The following is a 23,973-nucleotide window of genomic DNA, read 5'->3' as shown; positions in this document are numbered from 1 at the left end:
ACTGTAAATGGCACACACACCTTATGAGTAATCTTCAGCATACCACAACTATTCAACCACTCAAGACGTTTTGGTTCAGGAAGACGCCATGTAGACAACCCCAATGCTGCCACCATCGCCTTGCTTATGCCATTAGTACAACTACCACCATCAATCATCAACTTGCAAGCCTTGCCCTTTATAATACACTGAGTCTGAAACAAACTCCATCGTTGACCCTTGTCAACTGTCTTGCAAACTTCATCGTGTACCTTTTTGAGTTGCATATTCAGCCAGCTCAATGGTACATCTTCACAAAATAGGCTGCGGGCTGGAACCATTGGATCTCGATCGCACGGGGCACGTGCGTGACCTCGCTGGAAGGCGGAAACGAAGTCCACAGAAGAAGGCATGTGGAAAGAAAAGCCAAGCAACACTTGGAAAGAATCTCAAAAAAAAAAAAAGCAACACTTGGAAATTCATCAGTAAAAAAAAACGAAAGTCCAAAACCCTAAAGAGAAAACCCCATCGCCGCCATCCCACCACCATTCTCTCCACCTTCTTCCTCCCCTCGTCTCCCGGTCCGTGGCGGAGCAATAGATGGATGCCGGTACGCAGCCCGTGGGTAGGTTTCTATAGCACGCCAGCCGAAGCAGGAACGCAAGAGACGGCGGGGCGGCGGAGAATTTGACGGAACCGAAGCAAGAGAGGAGGGGGCGGAATAGGTTTCGGGGGGCAAGATGAGCACTGTGGACAAGATGCTGATCAAGGGGATCCGGAGCTTCGACCCGGAGAACAAGAACGTCATCACCTTCTTCAAGCCCCTCACCCTCATCGTCGGCCCTAACGGCGCCGGCAAAACCGTATGCCCACCAATCCACTCTACCTTCCCTTCATCGCACCGATAGATAGATGCACGGCTTGACCCCCTTGGGATTTTTTTGGGTTTCCACAGACGATCATCGAGTGCCTAAAGCTATCTTGCACCGGCGAGTTGCCCCCCAACTCCCGCTCCGGCCACACCTTCGTCCACGATCCCAAGGTGATACGCCGTCCTTATTCACCTCACCCTTCAATATTACATCTAAGGTTTTATGCTTGTTTGCCGTTGGAGGGTTGTCCTTTTACTATTTTGTACTCCTTTTCTTTTGGCTTCTTACTTTTGTACTTGTTGGTTGTGTGGGATTTAGGTAGCAGGTGAAACCGAAACAAAAGGGCAAATTAAGCTGCGTTTTAAGACAGCAGCAGGAAAAGATGTGGTCTGCATCCGCTCTTTCCAGCTTACCCAGAAGGCATCGAAGATGGAGTTTAAAGCAATCGAGAGTGTTCTCCAGACTATAAATCCGCACACGGGCGAGGTCCTCTTTGGCCTTAAAGTTGATTCATATGCATTTTGCAATCATCTATATTAATTCTGCTGTATACACATATGTGATATGCTTGAATCTCCATGTTATGCCAAACTCAGCACAAAAGGTTGTTGAATCCTTAACTTGCTCTATTTATATTGCCATAAGGTACTTAAATTTGGCTTATGGCACTAACGCAAGCAACCCCAAAAATAAATCTAGTATTTGTTGCAGTTTCTGACTCGAGTATATCATTAAAATGATACGAGTTACTGAACACCAATCACCTCATGTAGTTTAAACTTATATTTGCTGTGCGTATCTCTGTTCACGAGCTATGATGCAGTAATGCTGCCCCCATGGTTACATACACACAGGCTCATGAATACCCCTGATAAATATGAATTTGTCCAGTGGGTGTGTGGTCAAGAGTTCTGCTTCTTACTCCTGCCTTTTGGAGCCATTAAATACTTTTATTTTTATTGTGGTTTCAAATGCTTTTACAAAGTAACAATTGCTGGAAGCTTATCTTCTCTCGCTCTGTACACGGTACACCAGAAGAGAACCTAAATACTCTGTTACCCCATGTGGATGGAAGTATATCAAAAGGCTTGAATCAGTAGAGAACTCAAAATGTCACGGGAAACATGTAGATTGCCTGAAAGGCCATAAATGTTTGCCGCCATGAAAAATCTTCTCTAGCACGTTTCTCTGTGTTTTGAGCATTATATTCACACCTTCACACAATTCTTGCACATACAAAATGTACATCCATGTGAATCTAGACAATTTAATTTTCACAACTCTTTTTTTGATTTATTCTAAGTAATTTGTAGCAATAATGTGTAGCTAGAAGGCTATTAGTTTTTCTGGAATACTGCTGAAATGTTCTTTCAACTCATAGCCTCATTTATTTTTTTGAGTTCAGAAGGTTTGTCTCAGCTACAGATGCGCTGATATGGATAGGGAGATTCCAGCCCTAATGGGTGTTTCAAAGGCTATACTGGAGAATGTTATATTTGTGCACCAAGATGAGTCCAATTGGCCATTGCAGGACCCGTCAACACTTAAGAAAAAGTTTGACGACATCTTTTCTGCTACCCGGTACATCAATGCATCACTATGTGCTTAATAATTAAGAAGCTTTGACCACCAATACCATAACTTTCTTATTTGATTGTTGCGATCTGTTTAAGATAGTAAGTCTCTACTTCCCTGGAGGTTAATTTCCATACTCAATGTACAGCTATACCAAAGCTCTCGAAGTCATAAAGAAACTTCACAAGGACCAAGCACAAGAAATCAAGACTTTTAGGTTAAAGCTGGAGAACCTTCATACTCTTAAAGACCAAGCATACAGGGTAATTTTTATCTTCTGTTCATGATACATTGCCACTATATAGAAGTAGCAAATTAGTCTGATGCTACTGGAAAAATTGGTATTTAGAAAAATGCCATTGGCAACGGACCAGCTTCGCCAATTGCATTACAACTATAAGTCAAGAATCACTGATTGTTTGTTACAAAGAAGACAATGTAAACAAAGGACCAGAGAGAACAAGAAAAGCCACTACTAAAGCAATAGGGAAAATATGATATTTCTTGAGAAGTTCTCTGTCGGTGTCCAAAATTGACTGAAAACCTAGTGATAATGGCGTTGTCTATAACTTACAGGATTTGATGGCACTGGCTTACTAATCCGTTTGTGCTCGAATATTTCTGAATATTGATGTTTGCGGTGGCACTGTAGCTGTTTTTCTCTGAAGGTTTAGAGAAATTTAATTTATTCAGCTATGCTACTGAATTGAGTCAAGCTGTGATGGCTCAGAACTTTAAACTCCATAGTTTCTTATATGCCAGTGCAGAAGTTTCTGATTGTGTCACTGATCTTTTTTGCTTATTTATTTCCAATAAAACTTTTGCATTGCCCATAAATTTCTGTTGGGTTGCGTTTTTTGAAAGAACCTAATAATATGCGTGATTTATTGAGATAAATTGTTATGGAACATTAAATGTACTCTCTCCGATCCATAATAAGTGTCGGTGATTTAGTACTGATTTAGTACAAAGTTTGTACTAAATCACTGACACTTATTTTGGATTGGAGGGAGTACATGAAACGACTGTGCAGTCCTGCACACGCGCCGCAAGGTTATCGAGTACCTCAAGGACTCTGAATATGTCTGCTGATATGCTCCAGTCAAATGTTCATGCCATGCTCAATCATTTTAGCTTTACTTTTTCTTAACCAAAATCTTAAAATTCAGACCTTAGAAATGCAGGCCTATACCAAATTACTGTGAAACTGAACTTCTGTGGGAAGTTTGACAAAACTACTCTTTGAAGTGCTTATCATGATACTGCACTTGATGAGTTCCTCTACCTGTTCCAGTCCACAAACTCCGACCAGCCAGTCATGAACCAGGGCTAATAGTGCCCCGAGCAGAAATTATAATGTGTCCCTTACAGTTATAGGTAGGCCTAGTTGTTTGGAGTCACATGAGCCTTTGTCGAATGCTGGTTTTGTGATGCTTATGTGAAAGAGTTCAGCCAAACTACATACCCCCTCCAGTTCAAAATAATTGCCTAAAACTGGATGTATCTAGACATGTTTTAGTGTGTAGATACATCCATTTTTGGACAATTATTTTGAACCGGAGGGAGTATTATTCTTGGAATCTACAAAAAAGAAGCACATAGTTGTTTCATTGTTTCACATGCAGCAATACTGAACACATTTACTCTGCACTGAAAACCTACATGTACTCTTCCACCGGAGAATTTAGTTCAATTCCCCCTATGTTCGCAGCTTCATGACAGTATTGCACAAGATCAAGAGAAGTCAGATGCCCTGAAAACTCAAATGGAGGACCTGAAAACAAACATCGAAGCTGTTGAAAGCAAAATCCGTCATACAGGAACAGGTATGAATGAATTGAGGAAACTGCAGGAGCAAATTAGCACCAAGGCAACTGCTAGAAGTACATATTTTACACTTCAGCAGCAACAGTATGCTGCTCTTTCTGAGGAAAATGAAGGTAAGCAACTCCTCATCATGCCATCAGCCTAATCAGTGGTGGAGGGTTGTTCTGACCATCCTGGGCCATGGCCTTGTCTTCCAAAATACAGTATTGCTAGAGCATACGGTCCATTACTTGGTCTGCTTTAGCTACTTGGTCCATTGATTTTTGCTGGCAGTGGGCAGTCGGCCCTTGCTGGCTTCACAAACCACCACTGAGCCTAATGGTTCCTTCTCAGCATAATGATCGTTTATCTTGCTTCCATTAGATACCGACGAGGAACTGAAGGAGTGGCAAACAAAATTTGAAGAAAGAATTACATTAATGGAAACGAAAATCGGTAAACTAGAACGGGAGATGAATGATGAGAAGACAAGTACCTCCTCGCTGTCTGTGACCATGAATGATTTGACACTTGAAATAGGAAAGCTCCAGGCAGAAGCTAATGTAATGCTGTAATCCTTAGTACTTTCTTTTGGCTGGCCTTACCATTTGTAATGAATTGTGGACATTGTGATATGAGGATAAATCAAAGTATGTTGTTTTCAGGCTCACATGTCCGTGAAGCACAAACGAGACTCAGCCATCAGGAACATATTCACTAAACATAATCTTGGTACAATCCCTGATGCTCTGTTTACTGATGATGTTGCCATGAACCTTACAAACAGAATTAAAGCAAGATTATCGAATCTCGAGGATGATTTGCAGGATAAGAAGGTTTGAATATCGCTTCCTTGTATTTTGGAATTTAGTTGCAAAAGCGAATACTTCGATCTTAAGTTGCTCCTGCTTTTGTTTGGAATCGTGCCCAATATTAATATTTCTGGGGAATTGTATTGCAATTGCACTTTATTTTGCACCCAGTAACTTAATTTTCTTGCCTATTTTTGTTTTGCATTTTCATGGTTATATTCTATGTTAAAAGTGTTGAAGGAAGGTTCTTGGCTTCTTACCATACTATATTGAAAGCATTGGGTCCAGTACAGACAGTAGATTCTGAATGAGTCAATGCTGAAGATCTGATTTCTTATCAAGTATGTCTCTTAATGATCAAATTGCTTTTGTTGAGCAGAAATCTAATGATACACATCTAGAGTTTCTTTGGGAACGTTATCTTAGAGTAAATGCTCGCTACTCTGAAGTTGATGGCCAGATACAATCTAAGAGAGAATCTCAGGTTAGTAACGGAAATAACACTGTGCTTGTACGCTGATCTTCTGTAACTGGTATATCAGATACCATTTCTTAAATACATCAAACATTTGCAGGTAGGCATTTCGAGGCGCATGAAAGATAAAGAGAATGAGCGCGATGCTGCCGAAATGGAGCTTTCAAAGTATAATCTGGCCCGTATTGATGAAAGGGAGCGGCATATGGTATGTATTCCACCTAACTATAGCTGTACTTGAATGGTCTGCAAGGTTCATTCGTTTACTTCCTCTGTGGCACATAGACCAAGGAAGCACTTAATCTGAGAAGAATTTAATTGAAGATAATCTTAGAGAACATATTATGACTAATCAGCAATCCATAAGCGTTTAAATAGGTGCACAATGTGAAAATTGCAATAATTACCCTCTTGATTAAGTCAATGGACAAATATATTGAAACAAAATTTCCTGAGGCCAAGGGCAGATATACTGAAACTGAGGAAGTACCATAAAAGAGAGATAGTTTCTCAGCATTGAACAGTTTCACCTCAGCTGTCCAAAAGCTGTATGCTCTAAAGGATCTGTGCCCCCCAGCCGGTCCCTGTTTGGTTTGAGATTCTTGGATTTCTTTTGTCATTCTTAATTTTAAATAAATATGTTGTCCAATCCCATGATTTCAACAGCAAATCGAAGTTGAGAGGAAGACACTTGCCCTGGGAGAAAGAGACTATGATTTGATTATAAGTCAGAAGCGTCCAGAGATATATACGTTGGATCACAAGATAAAAGCACTTTACCGGGAGAAGGATAACATAACTAATGACGCTGATGACAGAGTAAAACTAGAACTGAAGAAGGATGAGTTGGAAAAGTGCAAAAAGAAACGTAAAAAAATGTATGCCCCCCCTGTAATTTCTCCGTGTTATGATTTCGTGGTTTGTTATATTTCAATACCAATTCGTCTAGTGTGTTTTTCTTTCAAATAACAAATTTTGTAAAATGCAGATATGATGAACACAAGGACAAAATTAAAAGTGTTCTTAAGTGGCTTCCTTCTGAAAAGGATCTCAAGAAGGAGATTACTCAAGCTTTTGGGTTTGTATCCAAGTGCTTTATTGATATATTTAATCGTCTCCCCCAATGAATTTCTAGTACTCCCTCTGATCCAAATTAATTGTCACAGGTTCAGTGAACCTAGACAGATTATAGACAACATTATGCCTAAATCTGCGACAATTAATTTGGATCGAAGGGAGTACATAATATGTCTAATTTTCACTCATGTTCAAAATGAATTTGCCTATGTAAATATGTAATATGTATACTATTTCATCGATGCAATTGATATTCTATTCATTCTGTTGGAGGTTACTGGACTGTTAGTTGTAGTATATCTAATCAGGTACAGTTTGATCAATCTTGTGCGCAATTCGTATGTATTCAGTGTAAGCGTACAGGTTAGTTGTAAACATATACATGGATGTGTTTTCCAAGGGTTTAGTCTGTTAATGCTGCGTCTAGGCCTCCACACACCCAATTTGTTCTTGAACTAGTAACATGTTATGCTACCCTGATATGGGCAAGGGTACATGTATTTCCACACACCCAACTTGCCCTCGAACTGGTAATTTATCAGGCAATAATAATACACACGGCACTTTATATTTTCTGGTGCTTTGTTTGCTAATGGCCCCACAAAACTCGATTTACTCAGGTCTGTAGATGCGGATTACAATGGATTGAACTCAAAATCCCAGGAAGCAGAACAACTGTTGAAATTTGCACAGATGAAAGTTGATGGTGCTAGAAGCCGATTGTCAAAGTTTCAAAAAGATTTGGATGGTAAATTTGGATATGACCACTCCATGCTTACTTATTTCATACCAACTTAGCAATGCTTGATTTGACATACTTTGGCATGTAAAAACTCCATTATGTTAGAAATCGGGAAAACCAGAATCTGAGACCTGCACACTATGTCTCCTTGCTATTAAGGATGTATTATCTTTGTGCGATGCTATCTTGAAATGATGACAGATTCAGTGCGTACTAAGTTGAGCATATGCAATAGAAATTGTTCCTTCAATGCAAATCTACAATGTACATTCTTATTAGCATAAAGTGAATGTACCCAAAGTATGTGAAAGATCCATTTTAATTATCACGTCAAAAAAATATCTTGGACAATGCACACATTGCACTGTTGGGCATGCTTGTTTTTTTACCATAGTGTGGTATAAGCCTTAGAGTGATTCTAATCCTCACTACATAGGGATCAAGGGTAACTAGTGTTTTTTTTGCAGGTAAGGGTAACTAGTGTTGCAGTTTGATGAATGCAGTAGCCAACTAATGCATCACACAAACTGTTAGTTGATCGATTTGCCTGGGTTAAACTGAAGCATGAGTTGGCTTGCACACTTATTTCAATGTTTAAGAGTCTACCTAAGAGAAATAATACATTGATATGCACTAAAAGTCTAAGCAAAAACTGCTGTATGCTTTAGCTATGTAGTCCGTCAATACTGTTTTGTATTATGGACACATGTTGAATGCCACTCATAAATGTTATTCTTTTGTGCAGCCAAAAGAAAGCATCTGGACGCGAAACTTCAATCAATTACTAAGGTTTCTGTTGACATCAACAAGTACCCCAAGATACTGAAAGATGCCATGGACGATAGAGATAAACACAGAAAGTAGGTATCCATAATTGTAGCTATTTCTGTAATCCACATGCCGATGCCCAAGTTCAGTGCTTTATGCCTATATGCAGTCAGTACAATCTTGCAAAGGGAATGCGAATAATGTATGACCCTTATGAAAAAATTGCCCGTGATTCTCACAAGTGCCCTTGTTGTGATCGCGCTTTCACACCTGATGAAGAGGACTGGTTTGTAAAGAAGGTGGGTGATATAGTAATTAGTAGCATACTGTTTTTTTACCTTTAATTAGAGTTTCTTTCTGCATATGATTGATGCCTTCTCTGTTCTTACTGTCTGTTACATCTTTCAGCAAAGGGCAACAGGTACAAGTTCTGCAGAGCATATGAAGGTGCTGGAAATTGTGAAATCGGACGCTGAGGACTTTTTCAAGCAATTGGATGATCTCCGTGGGATTTATGATGAGTATGTGAAGCTGGGGAAAGAGGCTATACCTTTAGCAGAGAAGGATTTGGAACAACTTTTGGCGGATGAAAGTGAGAAGGCGCAAACATTCGAAGATGTTAGTCATCTGTTATTGGCACAACCTTATTTATAATTCTCCTACGCAAAATAAGGATAGCAGACAGTAGAGTGCCTTATACGACATGTGTTCTCTTCACCAAATTACTTCCAAACAGGAATATTTCTTAGCTTCACTATCTGTCCTAATAATTATTCCCCACTCCTGAGGCATAATTCTAGCGATCTTTTCTTCCACGTCAAATTGTAGTAAATCAATCTATAAATGCTGTACAAGTATGGAACTTGCTACTTGAGAAGATATTACGCTCTTTGAGACTAGGCTAGACTACTTGCGATCTTTTCTTCCACGTCAACTTGTAGTAAATCAATCTATAAATTGCTGTACAAGTATGGAACTTGCTACTCAAATTCTAGGCTATGGAATCTTTCATCCTCTTCAAAGGGTTGGTAAATTATTTTGTTCTCACGTCTCCTAGGTAACACCCACATGCTAGGTAGGAGCACTGTCACTTGGAAAACTTTACTTGAACGTTTTGCAAACACAGTTCCGATGAGGAAATCATACCTTATTTACTTACACAGCAGTAGAGGTGCTATCTCTGTAACCATCTTTTATGATTACTTTTCTATTTTGCTATGACTTGCATTATTTATGCATTGCAGCTTGTCAGTGTTCTTGCCCAAGTTAAAATGGACAGGGATGGAGTGGAAGACTTGTTACATCCAATTGAAACTATTGACAGGCATGTGCAAGAAATACAGGACTTAGAACCACAAGTCCAAGATCTTGAATATAAGCTTGATTCTCGTGGCCAGGGTGTTAGATCTCTGGAGGAAATTCAGCTGGAGCTGAACTCTGTGCAGAGGGCAAGGTATTATTTTTCAACGGAGAACAAACTTGTTTATAACTCAAATGGAGTTTCCATGATATAAGACCAACTAAATTCAGGAAGATGCTTGATGCACAATTATCTTCGGGAATTTGAAAAACGACCCCTTTTACTATTGGAGATCCTTTTAGTTCTAGTAACTTACTTTGACTTACTGGAACAGAGTGTAGGAGCCCTGTCTAGCCATTTCGTGCGACGCATGGCGTCAGCCGTCGGTCTCTATAGGGGCGGAGGTGCCAACTACATGCATGCATGCAAGGAATCTTTTTCATGTCCAAGAATTCAAAATAAATTTTCTCTTAAATGGTTAATCCAATTGACGATCCGTGTCTTCACCCCTGAGTTCGCATCGATGAGGCTTCAAAACAAGATCCCATCTTAATATGTTTTGACGACATCTTTTTTTGAGATGTCAGTTGCCAGGTTATAACACCGTTGTTGCCAGGTTACTACTTAACAATTACCAGATAGCTTTTACATGTGTTTTTTGTATAGAAATTATCTACATATTCAGAGAATGGGTATTCGATCAACTCTATTTTGTGTTAAAAAATCTTGTAATTTTTAACCTGGTAACCATCTGGCAACTAGGTTCGAAAAAAATAGTTGTTAAAACATGTCGACATGGGATCTAGTTTTGAAGATCTCGTCAGGAAAAAGCTAACTGTGAAAACGGATCTGAATTTCGACTTACGGTTCAAGAGATAAAACATTTTGAAGTTTGAAAAACAAAAGGAATCCTACGTGGCATTGGGCTGCATGCATGCTGTTGCCATATTGAATCCGTGCCAACGGAATGTTAATCTGGGGCACATGCCCTAGATAGCACGGTCCATAATTAATCGTAGAGTTCCTGCATAGTTCGTTCTTTTTTCTTGCCAATTGTCCACCCTGACCATCCTTGATCCATGGCATCCAACTAAATTTACCATTCATATACATACCGGGTATTGCGGAGGAGGGGGACTAAGTTTTTATTTAAGTGGTAAATATTTACAAGATAATTACAAGGGATATTTACAGGGGAGCACAGAGGGGGAGTGTGACATCCTAGCCCAAGGCTTAGAAGGGTTGATAGTACTACCCAAGTACCCGTGCTGACAAGATGCATCTTCTTTTTCGGAAGCTCATCTCCTAAGAACCTCTCGGTTTAATTTCAGGGGTAGAGGAGACATGGTTGCACATATATCTACACAAGTGAGCCTAGCCAAGATTTTAGAGAAACTGCAAGCTCTCTTTCATCTCTCTCCTTTCGGTCATAGAGCATATAAATGGTGCATTTGTGCTGTTGTCAGTCTTGCTTTAGTCGCCCCAGTCATTTTGCTTTTGTTCTGTAGAAGGGAATTAGAGAAAGCTTGTTCGCACCTCTCTGAAAGCATTTTCTGGGTAGGTGTTTCTATAATTGTTTCCTTCGTTAGCCCTGCGAAAAGATACCAGTGCTTAAGCTTTCCAGGTTTGTCAATAAAGGAGATTATTTCTGTGACACGTTTTTTATGGATGCATGTTTGCCCTGATCACTTTGTCAATAGATTATATCTTACTTCTAATATGACTCATGCTTGGAAGCTCAACTTTGTTGGTTATCGACATCTGCCTGACAGGGACACATTGATTGGTGAAGTTGATCATCTCAGGGATCAACAAAAAATACTTACTGAAGATCTTTCAAATGCTCAGATGCGGTGGCATGCTCTTAGGGAAGAAAAAGTAAGTGCTTCAAGTATAGTGGATAAGTTCAAAAAGGCTGAACAAGATTTGGTACATATTGCCGAGGAAAAAGAGCAACTGAACCTAGATCAGAAGGTACTTATTTGACCTCCATTTCTCTGCAAAACTCGGCCAGTTAATATTTTCGTTACTGAAATATGGTTCCTTTCCTTAAGTTTCTGTGTTGTGGTGACCTATGCCCTGTTTGATTTTCGTCCTGTGCCACATTTTCATGTAGTAGTTAAAGGGAGACATACCTTCTTTAATTTGAGGCGAGGAGTAACTTCTCTTATCTGGGCAAGCCATTGGGAGGTGCCATTAATCTATATATATGCTGAATCCTAGAGCATCCGTCTTTTATCGATGCATTTTGGGGTCTGACCTGCAGAGCTAGCTCAAGCCCAGGCGTGCACCTGTAACCACCTTCGCTTAGGAACCACTAGCCGTGGCATCAGCGACAAGTTGCTAGGCGTCCTTATCTCAAGCTATCTCTAGTTTTGTATTGTGTGGTGATTTTCTTTAATATGTTTGGGTGATTTGGATTCATATCAGATCTATTTGGTTTCACTAGCAGAAGTGCCCGTGCGTTGCACAGGGACTCCGGGAGAGAGGAAATCTAAAATTTACCTGTACAACGTAAATCCTTGTTGGAACAACACGACATACAAATAAAAATTATCTCAGTTAGTAGGCACTTCATGCACTTCAAAATGAGAAAAATTGTTTGCGAACCAACACCGAAGCAATCTAAGACAACCTTTATCTCTTCTATGCATAAAAACATATTAGATAACTCGACCCGAGTGGGAGAAGAAATAAACTAACGATATGGTTCAAAGTAAGTTAATATAAACGTGAGAAGTAAAGAACCTCAAAATTACAGAAAATGCAAGAATGAGAACGTAAATTTCCTGAGGGTCCTCTCTAGTTGAGGTGCCCTCTTGTGTGGATGGGGACTGTTTCTTACCCAAATACTGGTTTGGTGGCCTCCCGAGCTAGAGGATGCGACGGGAGTATGCGCGGCCGTCAGTGTGCGACTATGCCCCGGACTCCGTTTCATCCTCAGCGGTGCTTTTGCTTTGGCTTTCTCCTCCCTTTGTGCTGGCCGACAGGTCGCTTTTTTGGGTCTTCCACGATGGGTCTCGGGCTCTCGGCCAAGCGGTTCGAAATATCCTTCCTGTCGTAGATCTTAGACCTAAGATTGGTGCCACTGCTTGTTGTTTTCTGACAAGGCTTGGTAATCCAGGAATTTTGACATATATAAACCGGTGCGGCAGGACATGCCTGATCGAGGTGGGACTAATAAACCTCTTATATTTACTACAGCAACAACCGTACGCAAGTCGACGGACTTGATACTTAAGCTTTGGCTCCTATGGGCTCGTTGGGATGCACTGGGCCAATTTGGTTAGTATGCCACGAATTTTCCAAGTAAAACGTATCCGGAACAAACTCTCATGTGGCACGGAATCTAAAGCAGCGACTACGGCGAGCTATGCAACGACGATGGCTAGCTGTGCCTCTGAGCGTGAGCCCCCTATCTGCAGCGCGAAGCCGACCTTATCTTCCCCAGTCTCCAGTGTTCTAGGCGTAATATGAGCGTGTAGAGAAATAGTGTCCTTTCGGTAGAAAAATAGTAGCCTCGCACAGAGTATTATTTCTTAAAAAAAAGTAACGCAGCAGAAGGGCCGTCACATCCAAGGCAAGAAAATTCACACACGATCCCCAAATCCATCTTTTGATTCCCGGGCCTCCACCGGCAATCTCTGCCGGCAAGGCCGCTGTCTCACTCATGCTGTGGCCGCTGTCTCTCTCTCGAGCCGACCAGCCCCCACCTCCTCGCGTCCATCACTTCTCTTATCCCCTTCGTCTCTCGAGTGGGCGCCAGCTGCCGCTCCCCAGCCCCTACGCTGCTTCTGGTACTCGTCGCCGGACATGCCTCAAGGTTCACCACGTCGTCGTTCTGAAGGAAGATCTTGAGGGAAATTCTTGTAGAAGCCGCTCACCATGATGCATCCCAACTGGATCTTGAGGGAGTTCGACGCGACCTCGGTGGTGCGGCGATGCAGCAGTTCATGGATGGGGATGACCGGTTTCTCTGAGCTCGGTGGCTCCTGCTCGTCCTCCGCGTCCTGCTATTCGGCCGTTCCTAGGCAGATGCCTGGTCTGGCGGAGAGCGAAGGAAGGCAGCGGCCTGAGCCGGTGGACCGCGAGGGAACCTGACGGCGGCGGACTGGTTCGGCGGAGCGCGGGGAACATGACCGCCGTGACGGCTGCATGGACAGGCGGAGAGCGGGAGTTTGCAGCGGCGACGGTGGAAGCGGCCTGGCTCGGTGAAGCGCAGCGGCGGCTAGTTGGGGAAGCTTCTAGTGCTCGGTTTGTGGGGGAAGTAGGGGCGAGAAGATGAGGCGACCCGGCGAGGCCACGCGCGGCGGGGGCTGCTGTGGGGAACCGCTGTTCATCGTTCCCGGGGTCGACGGCCCTCCGGCGCATCTTCTCTCGCGCGCGTGGCGAGCAGGCACGGGCGGTCGGGTGGACTGGGACTGTAGGCAGAGGCGCAAAACTGAACCGGTACCATGGCACGGTAGTATTATGTGATTTGGTGGGAGGGTAAAATGGTCTTAAAAAATGTTGGACGAAAATTTTGGCAGAAACCTTAGATTATCTCTTGGCTAAAATTGTTAGCGAAGCTCTCCATAAGTTGAGAAAACTCCAGCATTTTGACCACTTAGGACTGTTGCCTCAACTCGGAGTTGCTCATTTTCTTGTGTGTCATAGCCAGGGAGGAACCCCATCGTGCTCATTGGGACTGGCCTTGCTATTCTTTGTGCTCAAGCCCTAAATCATGCGTCCACCTCCATCCCCCCTTACTATACAGTCAAACTTGTAACACAGGTCAACTTGAAAACTTGTATAAAACAACCACAGTGATTTTTATGTGCTTTTCGCAGTATATGTATGGGTTACACTGTTAAGTAACTTGTTTCATATGGAACTGAAAGTGCTGGTCATCATATATACTGGAAATAAGTCCACATAACCCCCAGAAGTATTAGAGTTGGGACACAACACCCCCTCAGGTTCTAACTAGCACACTTAACCCCATCAGGTTTACAAAACCGGGCAATTGACCCCCTCAGCCTCTGGAAAGCTGTTTCGCAATGTTGTTTTAGTGATGTGGCACTATGCCAAAACCAGCTATGGGTTGGAGTGGCTCACGCGGTATGTCCCAGCGAGTTCCGTCCTCGGCAAGGCCACAGACGCTGTCACCATGGAGACCAGTGCCACGGGGGACCCGGAAAGGTAGCCGTCGAACTTGTTGGACTGTATCCGGCTCCGGCCGCTGATCGTCTAAGGCGCCATGGCAGTAGCGGAACGCGAGCTGCACATGTCCTGGAACTTGTGACGTAGGCCGTGGATGAAGGCAAAGTTGAGGTATGCATCGGCGATGTCCGCGCCAGCGTCCGGTTTCATCCTGCGGACATGAGCTCGGCACGCACTCGCGGTCGCCGGCGCCTGGAGATCGTGGTCCACGGCTGGAGGTCGTGCGTGAGAAGGGAGAAGAACGGCATCGCGCCGTCATAGTGTAGACGGTGGATGCCGTCATCCCGCCCCATCAGCAGGCGCCTTTGCCTCGCGCAGTCGCGCCCATCGTCCCGACCACGGGACGGGCTCCAAGATTTACAGCAACAGTGATCCGGCTTCAACCTCGACGGGCCCCGCAGCACCCTGGCAGTCGTGCAGGAAGACGGTCCCCTATCGCGACCCCAGCTATTCCCTGGCTTCCTTTGGGCGCCACTGCCGTCGCCGCTCGCTGCTCTGCTCGCCTGTCGGCCGTCGTGACTTCTGCCGCGCCAGATGGCCGCCGGTGGCCGCGAGCCGGAAGCGACGGCAGAGCTTCTGCTCTCCGAAGCTCCCGAGGGAGGTGCCAGCGAGGTTTGGGGATTCGGGGCCACGGTGGCCATGCCAGGTCGAGAAGGCGTGAGGGAGATCGAGGGAATTGTCGATCGGAAAGAGCAGGGGGTCGCAGAGTATGGCCACGCACAGGCGACACGGTTCCTGGACCATGTGGCGTCCAGGTGTGTAATACCGGTCAACAAAACAACTTTCTGTTAGCAAAACAGCTTTGACTTGGGCTGAGGGGGTGTTTTACCCGGTTTTGTAAACCTGAGGGGGTTGAGTGTGCTAGTTTAAACTTGAGGGGGTTCTGCGTCCAAACTTAGAAACTTGTGGGGGTTATATAGACTTCTTTCTATATACTGCTAGTTAACAACTAGTTCGATAAGTTTACTGTCATGAGCTTATGGGTCCATTTGGTCAAATGTGGAAACTATTTGGTGTATGTACGTTATACTTGTGACAGCAGGTCTAGGTTTTGACCCTGGAGGCATGACCTCATTATTGTATTTGTTGTACTCCTGCGTTGTATTGTGTATTGGTCAATGTATCAGTGACACGGTAACTCTATATTTTTCGTGGATGCAGCATTTAGAAGAGGCTCTTGTTCCATTGTCAGAAGAGAGAGAAAGCTTGTTACAAGAGTATAAAGCTTTGAAGGAAAGGCTTGAGCAGGAGTTTGAGCAGCTGGCAGAAAGAAAAAGGGGATTCCAGCAAGAAATCGATGCACTTGGAACTCTAAACACACGAATCAAAGAGTATACATATTTTTTCACTCCTGCTCTTCCTATTTGTCCCACTTCTATTAATTACTTTGCCCCCAAAATACCCTCTTAGGTACCTGGATTCAAAGAAAGCAGAGAAGCTTAATGAATTGCAGGAAAAGCATAGGCTGAACTTGTCCGAGTTACAGAAGCATGAGGCAAGAAAGCAAGACATATCAGCTGAGCTAGACAGGAGCAAAGAAGTATTGCGGACCCAAGATCAGTTTAAAAGAAACATTGATGACAACCTGAACTACAGGAAAACAAAGGCCGAAGTGGATCGGCTTACGCATGATATTGAGTTACTTGAAGATAATGTGCTTTCCATCGGCAGCATGTCTACTATAGAAGCTGATCTTAAACGTCATGCTCAAGAAAAAGAAAGGCTTCTTTCAGAGGTATTGTGTTTATTTCATTTCAGATAATTGATACTAAGATGACATTCTCTTATACTATCTCTTAAGGGTATCATGAACATGTTTGGTCAAATAATATATACTGTACATCTTTTAAGAGTAGTAAAATGCATGGCCATACTTTAATTTTCAAAGTTATGCCACCTAGGTGTTGGTATTATGAAAATGCATGATAAATTAGCGGGTCACCAGAGTCCTGACCTCCACCCCCAACAGTAAGTGTGGCAGGCAGGTTGTCAGGGCCATGGTTTCTTGTACAATCTCTTAAGGTTACCATGAACATGTTTGGTCAAATAATATATATAAGGATGCCGGAGATTTTTCTAAATTCGGATGTATCTACACTAAAGAGTGTATAGATACATCTAAATTTAGACAAACTTGCGACATCCTTTTATGAAGCAGCACAAGGTTGTGGAGGAACAACTCCACCGTGTTGCTACAATGTGGGCAGCACAATTGTTGAAGGAACCGCTTCAACGTGCTGCGCTAGATATCGCTCTAGGGGCGTAAGCTAGATATCGCTCTAGGGGCGGGGTTGTCAAGAGTTCAATCCGAAACTCTCAACACACAAGATCTAGTCCAAGATCTTAAGATAGAACACAAGGTTCCATTTATTTGATAGGTAGGGGTACATAGTCCGATTTCATAGGTAGAGGTTGGACCTCTATTTATAGGCTGCATGAGCCTTCACTACTTAGCTCTACTCACAACTAGAGTGTTCTAGAGAACACTACATAAGCTAGGAAAAGAAACACACACAACCTAGTTACAACTCATAGCTAGAACACTCTAGAAACCACTACAACACATATGACTATAGGACCAAACTACCTAGAATATAATAGAAGTGTGTAGAAGCTACTACTAGATTTTAGTTGGTTCTATTTTATTTTATTTTCTCTTCTGTCCCTCATCATTTTATGCACAGAGGTAGTGTATTTTTTAGGAGGAAAATGTATGATAAATTAGCATGTCACCTCCTCCTGGACCTCCCCTGACCTAATTCCACTATCCTCCTTCCCTTCTTCCCCACCTCAGACGCCACACATCTTCTGCTCTCTTTCTTTGCGGTAGCAGCACACAGCCCTCAAAACTCCTCCCTCCTCTTCATGGCCCCACCCTTCTCCCTCACCGCATCATCCTTTCACCATCACAACGGCAGAGGAGATCCAGCAAGGGAAGGAGACGACAGAACCAGGTGCACGACAGGATGCTCGCCAGAGTGCGGAGAGGCGGCGTGGTTGTCATCTCCAATCCCCAGGAGTAGCCACAACGATGGTGCAGCGAGGAACATGCAGCGTCAGAGATCTTATACGACGCTGGACACTTGACTGGGGTGAGTAGCCACAACGATGATGCAGCGAGGAACAGGCAGCGGCAGAGAGCTCTTACGACACTGGACAGACCGAGGCAGCCATACACTTCATGTCTAAGGTGGGGCCGACACCTTACCATCTTGGGGCACCTCAGCGCTTAAGCGAAGCCTATGCCTTAAAAACTATGGTTAGGGCTCCGAATGGCGGATCAAGAAGTATGATGACTTGCCTAATGCACGGAATGGGGAAAATGTGTTTTTTCATAGTACAAGGACCAAATTGATAACTCTGAAAGTTTTAGTTCACACGATAATTTTACTCCATCTCTTAGCGTGAGATTATCATGTATGGTTGACGACCATGTTACTCGATTTTGTGTCAATCCTTGCAGTATAATAGGTGTCAAGGAACGATTTCTGTTTATCAAAGTAATATTTCAAAGCACAAACTTGAGCTTAAACAGACGCAGTACAAGGATATTGAGAAGAGATATTTTAATCAACTTCTCCAACTTAAGGTAGATGACATGCTCTTCCAGATTCAGTTTCTGTGATTTTGTGACCTTATTACGTGATAAAAAAAACTGATGTGGTCGCAGACAACTGAGATGGCAAATAAGGACTTGGACCGATACTATGCTGCTTTGGACAAGTGAGTATAATGCCATTTCTTGCCATCATGTTTATATTTTTCTGTAGTTACCTCAGGATATTGTAGTGGCTTCCTTAACATTGTACTCTTCACTGCCACAAATAATATTTTTATTCTTTTCTTTAAATATATACTACCTCCGTTTCGATGAATAAGTCGCACACGTATTCCAAGACAAACTTTGACCAAAAAATTGAGCAACAAAATCTTAATTATATTGTATGTAATTAGTATCGTTAGATTCGTATTGAAAAACACTTTCTAATGGTGCTAATTTTATACCAACAATCTTTATATATTTAGAATAATTCTTAGTCAAAGAAAAAAAACAAGAAAAACAAGGACGCCTTATTCATTGAAATGGAGGGAGTACTTACTTTCCTTTAATGTAGTAGAGTAATAAGCCGAAAATATTGCCTTCACAGGATCTTTCTTCACATCATGTCATATTTTCTGTTAGATCGTCAACTTCTGTCAGCTATCTATGTCAATCTTGTGCATGTCAAAGCACTCTGTTAACTTTAAAACACTGCAATTTTCATATTCTCATGCAAATCGTGCTCCTGTCTTTGTGAACCCTATTTTCACGTTTCACTAGGCATGAAATTCACACATAGTATTTGTTATTTACAATTGTCACCATTGGCCTGTCCTGTATAGAAGTATGTGCGACTCAATAAAGGAAAACACAATACTGGATTAATCTAGAGTACATATATACACGTGCAATGCATGCCTTTACATCATAGATTGATTTTGTTAAAGGGAAAAAACCATAGACTCGATAATATATAGCATATCCAATGCAAAATAATATTATCAATGTCCAATGCGGAAACTAAGTACTCCCTCTGATTCATATATTAGATGCAACTAATATGAATTCGGAGGGAGTACAAAATATTAGAAAATTAGTAATCAATCCTTTCGGTGGTAGAGAAAAATTTGAAAAAAATGAAATATTATGGTTCACAACGAATCCTATTGCTCTCAGCCGGTAGATTTAGGAGACCAACGGCTAGAATTGATGCTTTTAGCCCAATTCAGAACTGGGGAGATATTACACTTCGAAGTTAAGGGGCTATTTAGAGTAAATTTCTTAAAACTACACCGTTCTTATCATTGTGTCAGAAGATCACGATTTGCGAGAATTGAAATGTTTTCAATGGCCAACAAGACAATTTTGGTGCTCATTTTCTTGCATTGGGGCAACGGGAATTGTGTTGTTGATGGTGGGCCATGACTATCACATCCCTAAACGTGCTGCTTTCATGGTATAAGAGCATCTTCACTCGTGCCCCCAATACGGTGTCCGGCGCATGGCTTTATCGGGGGGCGCCGGCCCCACTACATCCTATCGGGGCTCAAATGGATTTGAAAAATTCAAACATAAATATCGCTGATCACATAGTTTTGGCGCATGCAAACCGATCACATAGTCTTGATGATCACGTCGTCGCAAATCGCTGCAAATCAATATTTAGCGAACAAAAAGAGGCTGCATGTCCGCGTCTCCATCCACTTGTCGCATGTCTCAATCGTGGCGAAGACGTGGATGAACTTGAATTCAATGTCGTCGTTGTCCTTGCAGTAGACGGCGATCATGGCGCGTATCTACAATGGCCGACAATGTATGACACAAATGGCCTCAAAATGGCCAACAATGCACAATGGAGGCTAGTTTGCTTACTTGATCGTCGAAGTTGGTGCAGCTAATGTGGACACGGCGAACCTCCTCCATGACGCTGTGCCACTTGTTCCAAGCATGTTGGATCATGGCCCAACGGTGAGAAATGCCCGAGTCGTTACGACCATGGCGCAAGTTCTTGAAATATGGATCCAAAAGCCGCCGCTCATCGAATGCCTCCTTCACCCTCTTCCAATAGCACTCCAAGTTTTTGTTAGTGCCGGTGAAAGGGTCGATGCTCACCATTTTCCATGTCTCGGCGAGGCACTCGTCCTCCCTCGAGCTCCACTTGGGTCCACGACTTAGCGCCGTCAACCTCAACGCCTTGTTCTCTGGATCACTGAAGCTCCGCCAAACTCTCTTCAGCAATGGTGTGCCTCCTGTTTAGCCCGGCTTCGAGCAGTTCGCCGCAAGTAGCAGCAGCCAGGGCACGCAGGGACCGTTCAGCAGAATGCCCCATGGCAGCGACTCCATCATGGCCGACATCATGAACGGCGGGAGGCAGCACTCCTTCACGCAGGAGGAAGCCGAGGCCTAAAGCAAGGAGGATGACGGTGAGCCTTGGGAAAACGATGCCTACTACGCCGAGGAGGAGGTGCCCGTGAAGAACGGGGTCATGTGGAGGAGAAATGGAATAGTTTTGGAGTGAATATTGGCAATGTCCGGCCGACAGGGCTGGCCTTTTCGAGCTCCATCCGGCGCCCCTGTCAGCCTCCCTCCGGATTGGGTTTGGCCTAGGGCGCTGGATGAACGGTGTCCCCGTGCGGCGCCCCCCATAGCCCGTTTGGGGGCCTTTAAGGGGGCCGAGTGGAGATGCTCTAATAGAGTTGCGTTATGTTAAGCTACTGTTTTCGTGTGTGGTCGTTAATATTTTGGCCAAAATGGTTAGTTCTAAGAAATTATTCTTAAATATATGGATGCTTGGTTATGCAGTAAATCCCTTTTACCTGTGTAGTGTTTCATATTAACTGTTTCTTTACAACGGGACACTTGCCTTTCTGTAGGGCTCTCATGCGGTTCCATACCATGAAAATGGAGGAGATCAATAAAATAATAAAGGAATTATGGCAGCAGACATACAGAGGCCAAGACATAGATTGCATAAGCATCAATTCTGATTCTGAGGGTGCTGGCACTCGATCGTATAGTTATCGTGTAAGTTAAACTAGCGAAATGTTCATGGACTTGCTTGGACTGCTGATACATTTAATTGTTTGAACCATCCTTTAGGTTGTCATGCAAAATGGTGGTGCTGAGCTGGAAATGCGAGGGCGATGCAGTGCTGGTCAGAAGGTAAACTCTATTGGGTTTCTTTTGTCGGTGTAGCATGATTTTGTGAACTTGATAGGCATGCTGAATCATGTCTCAATCTCCACTGCTTTTTAGGTGCTTGCTTCTCTTATAATCAGACTAGCACTGGCAGAAACGTTCTGTCTGAATTGCGGCATATTAGCTTTGGATGAGCCAACCACCAATCTAGATGGGCCGAATGCAGAGAGCCTAGCTGCTGCCCTATTGAGGTACAGTGTAACAATGCAATTTCATTATCATTTGGAGCTTGTACCATTAGCATTTTTTGGGCATAATCTCCATTAACATCTCTCTTGTGTGCACCATAATAGAATAATGGAGAGCAGGAAAGGCCAGGAGAATTTCCAGCTAATTATAATCACTCACGATGAGAGGTTTGCTCAGCTTATTGGTCAGAGGCAGCTTGCCGAGAAGTATTACAGAGTCTCCAAGGATGAACTGTAAGTGCACGCTGTGTTTTTCTTAAAAATGTTTCATGCATGCCTATATACAGTGTTCGCATATATTCATTGATTTAAAGAATTTCGAGAATACGCATTTTGCTTTTTATAGAAGACCATTACGTGGTGGTAACTGATGACACATACATTGTTACTTTGCTAATATGCATAAATGCTGTGTTGGATCCAAAAAGAACTAGAAGATAAAGACACTGCAATCTCATACAGTACTATTTTGTTTTCTTTTCCGTGATAATAGTACACCTTTGACCAAACCTTGCAGACAACACAGCAAAATTGAAGCCCAAGAGATTTTTGACTGATGTTTCGTATGCCCTCAGCGCTAAACTTGTTGCATGTCTTACCGGCCAAGTAGGTGACATTCATATTATGGGCGGTCATCAGAGAAACGGCTATCAGTGAACTCTAGTCTGATATCTGTTCGGCATGCTCTAAATTTTCTATGCTTTGGTTTATGTCAATCAAGCTTCACCTAGAATACTTGCATGTAAGAGGCTGCTTTGTGTTTATTGTTTCTTTATTGGAACTAGTTAAATGCCTGTGCATTGCAATGGTCTCTTTTTTCTTCGCGGTACGATTTCGGGCATCTTAACAATATTGTGTCGTGTGGTGCTTTCTTTTCTAAGCGTTGAGCATATCTCTATATATGTTTGGTCCATGATATATACAAGAAAAAACATTTATCATTCGCATAAACTTCAATTCGATCATACACAACTTGCGTAGAAAGAAGAATGATAATTCTTTTCGTCGTGTGAAACCTGGCCATTTTTCCTACCTCAAGCAACATCACGTCGGTAGGAAGTATATTATCTCCACAAATGATTATGTTCTTCAAAAGGAAACACATTTAACAAAAAAGTGAAATTAAATATTTTTTGCATTTGCTGCCAAAGAATAAATCAGAAAATGCTATGCTCCTTCTCTCGTGCGGGCGACTCGAACCATAGCTTAGGCACCCCTCCTTCGGTGATCTACCTCCTTTGGCTAGCAGCGGTGGGGGGGCTTCCTCAAGCCCTTCCTCTCCTCTCTGACCCTGCGTAGCTCCATTCCCTCTGATTGTGGCATCTTTGCGGTGTTTTGCGGCTGCTGGAGCAGTGGGTAGATAGATCCTAGCCACAGGAGAGCTCCAGCACGACTATAGAGCTAGTGTGTGGTCATGTCTGTTGGTGCCCCTGCCTCCATATCTAGATTCAAAAACTAGCCAGATTCAGATCGGGGACAACTCGGGTGGCTCTTGGCCGTTTGTGGTTGTCCCGCTGTGATGGCATGCGTCGGGTGGAGCAAGACGGTGTGGGCGACGGCGAGAATGATGTGGGAAGGTGGCCACGGAGTTGTACTTGATGCGGTGGCTAGGGTGGTTGGCCTTGCAGAGCAGCCCGTCTTCTTTGACGACCGGCGAAGGTGGGACCCCTTTGGATGCTAGGGCGATGGCCTTGGCTGGTGGGAGTTGTGGCGCACCGGCGGAGGCCGCGGCTTAGATGTTGCCTGGTGGTTGCGGTCGCGATGAGTGGGGTAGTATTTGCAGTGGTTGTGGTTGGCAGCTGCTCTCCACACTCGGGTTCGGATACAGACTTCTTGCCGAGGTGAAAACCTGCCCGGCGTGTCCGGGGCCGGCGGCGACGCCCGTGGGCGCCGCTTTCTTCTTGAAGACGCCGTCGCAACTTCCTCTATATCGCGCATGTTGCTCCGAGTGAAAACCCTAGATATGCTTGAATTGGGTGATGGCGGAACCTTTAGGTACCACTTCCTTACTGAAGGCGCCGTCCTAGAGCCCATGCTTTGTTCCTTAGTCAGCGGTGGTGTTGCCGGTGGCGATGAAGCTACTGGGAGACGATGCCTGTGATGGTGGTGTACTCGTCTTGACATGGTGCAACGTCTGCTGGTGCGCTGGCTCGGGCACTAAGGAGAGCTCTAGCCCACCGTTGTCAGCATCTCTTGTTTGTCCAGGAACAGGGGTTCCCTCCGATGACATAGAGGTGGCTTTGGCGTCCAGCGTGTTCCCCATCTTCAACGGCGTAGTTTTTCTTAGAGCATCTCTAGCAGAGCCCGTAAATCATGCCGAAATCGTATTTTTCCGGCCGATTTATAGGTTCAGATCGAAAGTGGCTAAACTCGCTGTCCGACCCGAAAAACTTTTTCAGGGCCCGAAAAGTTTAACACTCAACCCCTAATAATACAGA

At 43.5% G+C, this 23,973-nt stretch overlaps 1 protein-coding gene across 1 annotated transcript; it reads left to right on the top strand.

Moving 5' to 3' along the window:
• Window positions 1-461: 461 nt before the first annotated feature.
• Window positions 462-22,347, top strand: LOC124692275 (DNA repair protein RAD50). The gene is made up of 27 exons (XM_047225614.1): window positions 462-842; window positions 935-1,021; window positions 1,170-1,337; window positions 2,257-2,432; window positions 2,575-2,689; window positions 4,138-4,366; window positions 4,617-4,795; window positions 4,898-5,068; window positions 5,424-5,528; window positions 5,620-5,727; window positions 6,186-6,397; window positions 6,508-6,597; window positions 7,217-7,344; window positions 8,084-8,198; window positions 8,276-8,405; window positions 8,515-8,724; window positions 9,351-9,559; window positions 11,179-11,380; window positions 15,770-15,939; window positions 16,019-16,343; window positions 18,072-18,197; window positions 18,279-18,331; window positions 21,023-21,173; window positions 21,249-21,311; window positions 21,405-21,538; window positions 21,641-21,769; window positions 22,053-22,347. The coding sequence occupies exons 1-27, from the start codon at window positions 720-722 to the stop codon at window positions 22,090-22,092; spliced, it is 3,948 nt and encodes a 1,315-aa protein (XP_047081570.1). The 5' UTR covers window positions 462-719; the 3' UTR covers window positions 22,093-22,347.
• Window positions 22,348-23,973: the final 1,626 nt, after the last annotated feature.

The sequence above is a fragment of the Lolium rigidum genome, chromosome 2 (genome assembly GCF_022539505.1).
Source record: "Lolium rigidum isolate FL_2022 chromosome 2, APGP_CSIRO_Lrig_0.1, whole genome shotgun sequence".
Classification (NCBI taxonomy): Eukaryota; Viridiplantae; Streptophyta; class Magnoliopsida; order Poales; family Poaceae; genus Lolium; species Lolium rigidum.
Note: the sequence above shows the minus strand (reverse complement) of the source record. Positions and strands in the feature narration are given on the sequence as shown.

Bases quoted from the DNA above. Each gene is read 5' to 3' on its own strand.
- LOC124692275 (XM_047225614.1), top strand. From the start codon at position 720: ATGAGCACTGTGGACAAGATGCTGATCAAGGGGATCCGGAGCTTCGAC. The intron at 4,367-4,616 runs GTAAGCAACTCC...TGCTTCCATTAG, and splicing joins TCTTTCTGAGGAAAATGAAG to ATACCGACGAGGAACTGAAG. The intron at 7,345-8,083 runs GTAAATTTGGAT...TCTTTTGTGCAG, and splicing joins GTTTCAAAAAGATTTGGATG to CCAAAAGAAAGCATCTGGAC.